Here is an 11,185-nt window from a genome sequence, read left to right on the forward strand (position 1 = left end):
AGTGACACTCACAATATGGAAGTGGTCAGATGATGCGGATGCTACGCGACAGAACGGTTTTGCTCACACAGACTGGAATATGTTCCCGGGATTCATCCAGTGGCATTGAGGGGTATACCACCTCAGTCACCGGCTTTATCAATAAGTGCAGTGACGATGTTGTCTACACAGTGACCGTACGTACGTATCCCAACCAGAAGCCATGGATTACAGGCAACATCCGCACCAAGCTAAAGGCTAGAGCTGCCACTTTCAAGGAGTGGGACACTAATCCGATAATGAAGAAATCCCACTATGCCCTCAGGCAAAACATCAAACAGGTAAAGTGTCAATTCAGGACTAAGATTGAATCTTACTACACTGGCTCTGATGCTTGTCAGATGTGGCAGGGTTTGTAAACTATTACAAAGGGAAACCCAGCTGTGAGCTGCCCAGCAACGTGAGTTTACCAGATGAGCTAAATGCCTGTTTTTGCTCTTTTCCGGCAAGTAACACTGAATCATGCATGAAAGTACCAGCTGTTCCGGACGACTGTGTGATTACGCTTTCCATAGCCAATGTGAGCAAGACCTTTTAAACAGGTCAACATTCACAAGGCCGCGGGGTAATTCAGACAGATTACCAGGACATGTACTCAGAGCATGCGCGGACCAACTGGCAAGTGTCTTCACTGACATTTTCAAGGTCTCCCTGACCGAATCTGTAATACCTACATGTTTCTAGCAGACCACCATAGTCCGTGTGCCCAAGAATGCGAAGGTCACCTAACTAAATGACTACCGCCATACCACTCATGTCGGTAGTGCTTTGAAATGCTGGTCATGGCTCACATAAACACCAAACCCTTGACCCAATTCGTATACCGCCCTAACAGATCCACAGATGACGCAATCGCACTCCACACTGCCCTTTCCCACCTGGACAAAATGAACACCTATGTGATAATGCTGTTCATTGACTACAGCTCAATGTTCAACAGCACAGTGCCCACAAAGCTCATGACTAAGAAGGGACCATGGGACTAAAATCCTCCCTCTGCAACTGGATCCTGGACTTCCTGACGGGCCGCCCCCAGGTGGTAAGGGTAGACAAAAACACATGTCACGCTGATCCTCAACACGGGGAGCCATCAGGGGTGCGTGACTCCAACGTCGACTCCAACGTCATCATTAAGTTTGCTGACGACACAACAGTGGAAGGCCTGATAACCGCCAACGATGATACAGCCTATAGGGAGGAGGTCAGAGACCTGGCAGTGGCGTGCCAGGACAACAACCTCTCCCTCAACATGAGCAAGACAAGGGAGCTGATCATGGACTACAGGAAAAGGAGGGCCGAACACGCCACATTCACATCAACAGGGCTGTAGAGGAGCAGGTTGAGAGCTTTAAGTTCTTTGGTGTCCACATCACCAACAAGCTCATGGTCCAAACACACCAAGACAATCATGAAGAGGGCACGACAACACCTTTTCCCCCTCAGGAGACTGAAAAGATTTGGCATGATTCCCCAGATCCTCAAAGTTCTACAGCTGCACCATTGAAAGCATCCTGACTGGTTGCATCACTGCCTGGTATGGCAACTGCTCGGCATCTGACTGTAAGATGCTACAGAGGGTAGTGTGTACGGTCCAATACATCACTGGGGCCAAGCCTCCTGCCATCCAGGACCTATATACTAGGCAGTCAGAGGAAGACCCAGTCACCCAGGTCATAGACTGTTCTCTCTGCTACCGCACGGCATGCGGTACCGGAGCGCCAAGTCTAGGTTAGTTACAGGAAATAGACGAGTAGTCTGTGTGTACCTGAATGAGATATATATTACACACACTAACCATCTGTCTTTCCATTGTAGGTGGATGACGACAGCATTGAAGATCTTGGAGAAGTCAAGAAGTGAAGACCCAAAGTGCACTTTTACTGAAAATGGATGCAACATGTAACAACAACCTGGCCAAATGTACACATTAACATTAAAAGGAGTCGTTTTATATCTATTTTATTTACTGTATAGAAACTGTGGACTTGGCCACTCCCTTTTGGCATTTTTCAGTTCTTGATAGCTGCTGCCTGTCTCTCTCAGTCGCCAAAGGTCTGGTCTGATGTGATTCCTTCCCAAACGCTTTTCACTCAGCAAAATTTTAGGGTAATAAATGTCGCTCATTCACTTGCTCATTCTTTAGTCCTTCTTTCAGACCTCTCTCTTCATCATCCCACTCTGTAAGTACATCTCACTGTACTGTCTGCAATGTATGTTCATACTGCCATTGTATTATTTCATTTAATGAAATAGAAATTGGGCTGCACATAATCAGGTAGTTAACATTTTCTGAAAGAATTAGATATCACATTTACCAGGATCTATTTGTCTAACTATTGGATAAGGCTCACTGGCATCTCAGGATGCAAAACCAGCAAATCTCCTAGCACAATGATAAAGAATAGATAAGAGTCTGAGATGACCTCCCTTTAAAACTGCTTCGTAAGGCATATTTTCTTCCAATGTGTACCTACTGAACCAGACTAGGTGTCGTGACCTTTAAGTTAACTGTATTCTGGGAACCCTTGCGCTCCCTTATGTACCCACGAGTATGATCTTTCCACCAGCAGAATAGTTTTATAATGACCCCTGTCGGGGTAGGTTCCTTGTTCCTTGTCCATCATTGGCTTATTGGTGAAATCTGCAGTCAGACTATCTTCTTTAAATAAACCAAACCTTTATTAATGCAATTGCAGAGACTTTAACAATGGAAGCACAGCATGCATGTTTCACAGTAAGTTCTGCAACCAACCAAAGGGCGCAGCTGATTATATACTTTGATCACTTCCCTGATGGTGTGATCATCTACTTCAGTGTATATGTGCTGCAATAAGCTGAGGTAACCTAGGACAGTAGCTTCTCTGAATTCATTAGCATTGACCACTTTTCACAAGATCAAAATGTCAAAACCAGACACTTGTTACTTCTATCTAGTTTTGGTCTGACTCACACCCAGCCTGCAGGCACACTTGCTAGGCCTTAACCGCAAAGATGAAAGTAGATAGCTTGTGCAAAGTATAGTGTCAGAGATCAGACACATAGCAACAGCACAGTAGTGAGACAAGCATATGAATCTTAAGGGGGAGGGTCTTTGGGACCCTACACCCCATAATCCCTGGGCTGTTGGTGTCCTCACTCAGAGCCATCTGCCTACAGATCTCCATAAGAGATAACACACTGCACACCCACACACTCTCTCCACATTGTTGGCACCGGAAGATCGTTTGCATGACCACAAACAATAAAATCCCTGGTTAAATCCCTGGTGCCTAGACAACACTATCAATATTGACTATTTTCAGAGAGGAGCAAAGCAGCACACAGACAGTCTCTCCTGTTAAAAGCGTATCGTTTGACCCATGGCAAACTTCACTACTACAGAAGATGACTGCTGCGCCTTTGAGTCTCCCATCCTGGACCATGTCCTGCCTCCCATCCTGGTGCTGGAGTTCATGTTTGGGCTGATGGGGAATGTTGTGGCTCTGTGGATGTTTATTTTCCACATGGACACCTGGAAGCCCAACTCTGTCTACCTCACACAGCTGGCCGTTGCCGACTCCATCGTCTTGTTCTGTCTACCATTCAGAGCCGACTACTACCGACGCGGCAAGCACTGGATCCATGGTGATGCCATGTGCCGGATTATGCTGTTCATGTTGACGGCCAACCGCGGCGCTGGCATCTTCTTCCTCACTGCAGTGGCTGTCGACCGTTACCTCAAGATCGTTCACCCCATGAACAAGATCAACCGGATGGGCCTGAATTATGCTCTGTGGGTGTCTCTGGTCCTGTGGGGGCTGATCATCGCTGCAACCGGGTACCTGCTAACCAACAAACACTTATTCTACCGCAACAACCAGACACAGTGCGAGAGCTTCAACATCTGCATGGGCTTCAGCCCGCTGTCTACGTGGCACAACACCTTATACGTGACCCAGTTCTTCTTGCCCACTGCCATTGTCACCTTCTGCACGGTCTGCATCACCTGGCAGCTGAAGAACAAGACGATCGACATTGGGGGAAGATCAAACGTGCGGTGCAGTTTGTCAAGGCCGTGGCACTCATCTTCATAATTTGCTTCTTCCCCAGTACAGTGTCTCGGATCGCTGTGTGGATCCTCAAGGCCTGGTACAACAAGTGCCATTATTTCAAAGAGGCCAGTTTGGCCTTCTATACCTCTGTCTGTTTCACCTACTTCAACAGCATGCTGAACCCCATCGTGTACTACTTCTCCAGCTCTGCCTTCAGTGAGAACTTCCAGAAGCTGTTCAACAGACTGCTGGGCAGGAAAGAGGAGGAGGTACCGCCAGCCTCACCTGAGACTGGGACCAAGAACAGCAGTGCAAATACAGTGTCAGGGAGGAGTAGTAACTTCCAATCACAGGTCCAGGGTGAGGGCCTGTACTCGCAAAGCGTCTCAGACTTATTCATTGTGATGTAAAATACAAAACTGATCCTAGATCAGCAGTCCTAGGCTTACTCTGAGACGCTTTTATGAAAAGGTACCCAGGAGAACAAAATATCTGATTTTTCTTCTTCTACTCTAGTGGGATATGGTGTGTTCTAAAGAATATTAACCAGATGTCAAGGAAGTCAAGGAAGTTGGAGATAGTTGACTGATACGAATTTTAACATGTTTATGTTATGTTGATGTTCCATAGCTAAAAGTAGAAATTCATGAATTGGTTCGCTCAATTAAGAATTTGTTTGCAGTATAACAGTGGAATTTTTAATGTAATATTTCATATTTACAATCCTTTGTCGTTGGGTTTTATGTATTTGCTGGGGATTCAAGTAAATTCCTTGTGAACTAGAAAAGTACATTTCCTAAAGAAAATGTGTGTGCTTGCTAGCTTGTCTTCAAGTATTTATGGTTGTGAAATAAGTTATAGTAGTGATAGTGACTGCAGTAGCAATGATAGTGACTGGTTATAGTTGAAAAAGTAGGCAGATTTGATTTGATTATTTGATAGAATAGGATAGCCTGAACATGTGAAGTTGGTTCGGTGTCTCTAGCTTGAACAGTTCAAGAGTTACTATTAGTGTTGGTGGTTATTTTATACTAATGTTAGTTGTTTTAATGTTTGTAGCTGAAATTGTTAAAAAGCAGTAGCTTTTAAATTGTCTACCACTGTGTTCTTATGGTTGGCATTGAATACATGAAGTGTTATGCTAATTTATGCAAATCAAAATAGTTCATAAAGGGTTATAGGAAATTTGACGTTAGGATAGCCTGAATGTTTTAAAGCTGTTGTAGCCTCATTGGTTTAGGAGCAGGACCGTTTTGAATAGCTACCACTGTATTACTATGGTTCTCATTCAAAACCATGTTAATTTATGCATATTTTTTATTGTTAAAGTTCAAAAAGTATAGATAGGTGGAAAGATTGATTTGATTGATAACATGAGAAAGTTAATTTAGTGTCTCTAGCTTTAACAGTTCAAGAGTAAATATTACTGTTGGTGGGTTATGATAATGAAAAATGATTTAAATAGTTATAATGTATAAAGTAAAAAATGGTTAGTTGTTTCAATGTTTGTAGCTGAAATGGTGAAAGAGCAGTAGCATTTAAAATGTCTACCACTGTGTTGTTGTTTGACTTTAAAAACATTACAGTTTATGCAAATGTCTGCAAATTAAAATAAATTATATTTGATAAAAGTTTTAGAGAGCAGTTCTTCCACTATCGGTAGAAATGGTAATGCATATTAAGATGGTTTCTGTGGAGGTTAAAATGATAAAAGGTTCATGGTTTTTTACATTTTTTGTACTCTTTGAAACCAGCAACTGACAGTAAAAACAGACTTCTCAACAGAAGTGGAAACAACAATGTTTAGTTATGCCAATACCGCAGTTGGTGGGTGGATGGAGAACGTTCAGACAGACGAGAGAAAGAGAGGATGCTTCGCAGGTGACGTCACAGTCTGGCGCTGGAAAAGGGCAGGCTGCTCGAGAAAACTAGCTGGGCAGGGTAGCTCTGTGAAATCAGCGTCTTTTAGCGGCACTAAGCGGCATTAACAGGTCTAAAACGTTTCAAAATAAAAGTATTCCGTTTACTTGAAAACAATACCGCACAGTATATTTTGGTTGAGCAGCTAGCAAATCAAATTGTATTTGTTACATGCTTTGTAAACAACAGGTGTGGACTAACAGTGAAATGCTTACTAATGGGCCCTTCCCAACAATGCAGAGAGAAAGAAAATAGAGCAATATCAGAAAAGTAAAACACGTAATAATAAAAACACAATGAGTAATGAATGATGACTTGGCTATTCAAAAGGGGTACCAGTACCGAGTGGATGTGCGGGGGTATGAGGTAATTGAGGTAGATATGTACATATAGCTAGGAATAAAGTGACAGATAGTAGACAGTAGCAGCAGCGTGTGTGATGAGTAAAACAAGTTTGTGCAAAAAGGGTCACCTATTTGGTTAACTAGTAAACTAACTATTTATGGCTTGGGGGTAGAAGCTGGCTTGGGGCCTTTCTCTGACACCGCCTAGTATTGAGGTCATAGTCTCGGTAAGTAAGTGTGCTGCAGCACCCCCTGTAAAAATAGAATGATGAAAAAATATATATGTATAAAATACATGTCATATTTAAGTTAAAATCCTCTTAGGTGTGTACAATTATTCTAGTTCTCAATCTCAATCACCCACAGAGCTATGGCTAATTTAGGCTCCACATTTTCACCCTGTTAGGTTCCAACCTGTTAGTATTATGTAATAACTGTATGGGATTATGCACCTACAATGGATTTAAGTGCCTGACTTTGACCAATATGTTTTTCTGAAAGTCAAATGTCTTTTTTCTGAACTTATGAGGTCCAAAAGGCTCTGCAAAGTAGGAATGATCGTGTTCTACCTGCAGCTGTGAACCGCTGACCTGACTCACAGATGTGCCAACTTGTCCCGGACATGCTGTTTTGACCCCCGCTCTCTCTCTCTGTGTGTCTCTCTCTCTGCTTGTCTCTTTTTCCCAGACCTCCTGTTTCAACCTCTGAATGCATGGCTATGAAATGCATGGCTATTGACTCCTGAGGTTTTGAACTGTTGCACCCTCGAAATCGATTTATTATTATAACTCTACACATATAATTTCTACTGTATTATTTAAACCAAAAATGTTGTCACCATAAAAGGGGGCATTTCAGAAACATCTGACCCTTTACTAATAAGTTCCAGTGTCATACCATAGAGAGTGACCGCATGAGATACTTTTTTCGGCAGAAATCTACTGTCACCGCTGATGAAAATTGATATATTAAATATAGGCCTACATTACAGCCCTATACAGCGGTTTCCTACTCCTACTGTTTAATCCACAGTTAAAAGCAGAAGTTTACATACACCTTAGCCAAATACATTTAAACTCAGTTTTTCACAATTACTGACATTTAATCCTAGTGAAAAGTCCTTGTCTTTAGCCAGTTATGATCACCACTTTATTTTAAGAATGTGAAATGTCAGAATAATAGTAGAGAGAATGATTTATTTCAGCTTTTATTTCTTTCATCACATTCCCAGTGGGTCAGAAGTTTACATACACTCAATTAGTATTTGGTAACATTGCCTTTAAATTGTTTAACTTGGGTCAAACGTTTTGGGTAGCCTTCCACAAGCTTCCCATAAGTTGGGAGAATTTTGGCCCATTCCTCCTGACAGAGCTGGTGTCACTGAGTCAGGTTTGTAGGCCTCCTTGCTTGCACATACCTTGACTTTGTTGTCCTTAGGCCATTTTGCCACAACTTTGGAAGTATAATTGGGGTCATTGTCCATTTGGAAGACCCATTTGTGACCAAGCTTTAACTTCCTGACTGATGTCTGGAGATGTTGCTTCAATATATCCACATAAGTTTCCTCCCTCATGATGCCATCTATTTTGTGAATTGCACCAGTCCCTCCTGCAGCAAAGCACCCCCTCAACATGATGCTGCCACCCACGTGCTTCACGGTTGGGATGGTGTTCTTCAGCTTGCAAGCCTCCCCCTTTTTCTTCCAAACATAACGATGGACATTATGGCCAAACAGTTATATTTTTGTTTCATCAGACCACAGGACATATCTCCAAAACGTACGATCTTTGTCCCCATGTGCAGTTGCAAACTGTAGTCTGGCTTTTTATGGCGGTTTTGGAGCAGTGGCTTCTTCCTTGCTGAGCGGCCTTTCAGGTTAAGTCTATATAGGACTAATTTTACTGTGGATAATTTTGTACCTGTTTCCTCCAGAATCTTCACAAGGTCCTGTTGTCCTGGGATTGATTTGCACTTTTCGCAAGTACGTTCATCTCTAGGAGACAGAACGTGTCTCCTTCCTAGCAGTATGACGGCTGAGTGGTCCCATGGTGTTTATACTTGCGTACTGTTGTTTGTACAGATGAACGTGGTACCTTCAGGCATTTGGAAATTGCTCCCATGGATGAACCAGACTTGTGGAGGTCTACAATTTGTGTTTTGAGGTATTGGCTGATTTCTTTTGTTTTTCCAATGATGCCAATCAAAGAGGCACTGAGTTTGAAGGTAAGCCTTGAAATACATCCACAGGTACACCTTCAATTCACTCAAATGATGTTAATTAGCCGATCAGAAACTTCTAAAGCCATGACATCATTTTCTGTAATTTTCCAAGCTGTTTAAAGGCACAGTCAATTTAGTGTATGTAAACTTATAATATAATAATATAATAATAATAATATAAACTTCTGACCCACTGGAATTGTGATACGTGACTCATAAGTGAAATAATTTGTCTGTAAAGAATTGTTTGAAGAATTACTTGTGTCATTCACAAAGTAGATGTCCTAACCGACTAGACAAAACTATAATTTGTTAACAATTAATTTGTGGAGTGGTTGAAAAACAAGTTTTAATGACTCCAACCTAAGCGTATGGTAACTTCCGACTTCAACTTTATACGTTTCTTGAATTTTCTGTCACAAGTGCCTTTTCTTTATCTGGATAGACACTTGTGGTTTCTAGCTAACAATATAACAATCAAAGCAATGGAGCTTATCGTGAAGAAAAACTTTGTGGTAAAAAAACATTCATATTGGGGCAACAGGGGGAGCAAGTTTGCAAAAGGCTATCTATCGTATCATGCAATTATACCATTTCTAAAGTGGTCATATATATACAGTGCCAGTGAAAGTTTGGACACACCTACTCATCCAAGCGATTTTCTTTATTTTTGCTATTTTCTACATTGTAGGTATAATAGTGAAGACATCAACACTTTGAAATAACACATGGAATCATGTAGTAATCAAAAAAGTGGTAAACAAATCAAAATAAACGTCATATTTTACATTCTTCAAAGTAGCCACCCTTTGCTTTGATGACAGCTTCGCAGACTCTTGGCATTCTCTGAACCAGCTTCAGGAGGTAGTCACCTAGAATCCATTTCAAATAACAGGTGTTCCTTGTTAAAAATGTATTTGTGGAATTTCTTTCCTTCTTAATGCATTTGAGCCAATCAGTTGTGACAAGGTAGGAGGGGTACACAGAAGATAGCCCTATCTGGTAAAAAACCAAGTCCCTATTACGGAAAGAACAGCTCAAATAAGCTAAGAGAAACGACAGTCCACCATTACTTTAAGACATGAAGGTCAGTCAATACGGAAAATCTAAAAAACTTTGAACGTTTCTTCAAGTGAAATCGCAAAAACCATCAAGCGCCATGATGAAACTGGCTCTCATGAGGACCGCTACAGGAAAGGAAGACCCAGAGTTACCTCTTATGCAGACAATAAGTTCACTAGTGTTACCAGCCTCAGAAATCGACAATTATCTGCACCTCAGACTGCAGCCCAAATAAATGCTTCACAGAGTTCAAGTAACAGACACATTTCAACATCAACTGTTCAGAGGAGACTGTGTGAATCAGGCCTAGTTAGAAACCACCTCTAAAGGACACCAATGAGAAGAAAAGACTTGCTTGGCCAAGAAATATGAGCAATGGACATTAGACCTGTGGAAATCTGTCGTTTGGTTTGATGAATCCAAATTTGAGACTTTTGGTTCCAACCGGCGTGTCTTTGTGAGACGCAGAGTAGGTGAACGGATGATCTCTGCATGTGTGGTTCCCACTGTGAAGCATGGAGGAGGAGGTGTGATGGCGTGAGGGTGCTTTGCTGGTGACACTGTCTATGATTTATTTAGAATTCAAGGCACACTTAACCTGCATGGCTACCACAGCATTCTACAGCGATACGCCATCCCATCTGTGTCACGTCCTGATCGTAGTTCCTTTTTTATGTCTCTATTTTGGTTTGGTCAGGGGGCGTGAGTTGGGGTAGGCATTCTATGTGTTTTTTCTATGTTTTCTATTTCTAGGTGTTTGGCCTGGCATGGTTCCCAATCAGAGGCAGCTGTAAATCGTTGTATCTGATTGAGAACCATACTTAGGTAGCCTTTTCCCACCTGTGTTTTGTGGGTAATTATTTTTTCCTTTTGTGTTTGTGTGCATCTCGGTTGCGTCACGGTCTTTGCTGTTTACCTGTTTGTTGTTTTGGTTATTTCGGTTTCACTTTCATTAAAAGATGTGGAACTATATGCCCGCTACGCCTTGGTTGATTTATGACAGGGAGTGTGTGTGTGTTTTGTTGGTGTTCATCAAAACAAAGAAAGAAAGAAAGAAAGAAAGAAAGAAAGAAAGAAAGAAAGAAAGAAAGAAAGATGTACCAAGCTGCGCCTTGGTCTCATTCCAACAACGGACGTAACAACAAGGCTGTTTGGCTCAGAAATATGAATAACTTTGCAGCTATTTCTGATTAATAAATAATTCCATGCTGGTGGGTGGTAACATTAAAATAAAACCCAGCCCTAAAACAAAAGGTAAACTGAAAAGAATGTGTATTTCATATCATAGGAAAAGGCACTGCATTCACACGGATTTGCAGGAAGTAGGCAGTTTGGAAATATCACTAAACGCCCAAATATATCATATGTTTACTTTGACTAAAACAATGACTTATTTACTTAAATCATTGGGCAACATGAGTAAACCTGGCCATCGTCTTTCTACTCGAAAAAGTGCATTTCTGCTGGAGTGTGCGTTCCAACAATATTGTTTGTGATTTTAAATGCAGTTAATAAGTAAAACCATTTTCAGGGGAACTTTTATTTTGGAAATTAGCCCTATGATCACCT

The 11,185-nt window shown here is 41.7% G+C and overlaps 1 protein-coding gene and 1 pseudogene across 1 annotated transcript in view; both read left to right on the forward strand.

Moving 5' to 3' along the window:
- LOC118387794 (density-regulated protein-like) overlaps positions 1-1,941 on the forward strand; it is a 28,065-nt gene extending 26,124 nt beyond the window's left edge. The window contains exon 7 of the mRNA XM_052514695.1: positions 1,855-1,941. Within this exon, the coding sequence (XP_052370655.1) occupies positions 1,855-1,899 (45 nt within the window). The 3' untranslated portion in view covers positions 1,900-1,941. The remainder of the gene's footprint in view (positions 1-1,854) is intronic.
- Positions 1,942-3,317: 1,376 nt separating this feature from the next.
- On the forward strand, positions 3,318-4,567 carry LOC127927939 (hydroxycarboxylic acid receptor 2-like; annotated as a pseudogene).
- The last annotated feature ends 6,618 nt before the right edge of the window (positions 4,568-11,185 follow it).

This window comes from Oncorhynchus keta, unplaced genomic scaffold, assembly GCF_023373465.1.
Source record: "Oncorhynchus keta strain PuntledgeMale-10-30-2019 unplaced genomic scaffold, Oket_V2 Un_scaffold_1952_pilon_pilon, whole genome shotgun sequence".
NCBI lineage: Eukaryota > Metazoa > Chordata > Actinopteri > Salmoniformes > Salmonidae > Oncorhynchus > Oncorhynchus keta.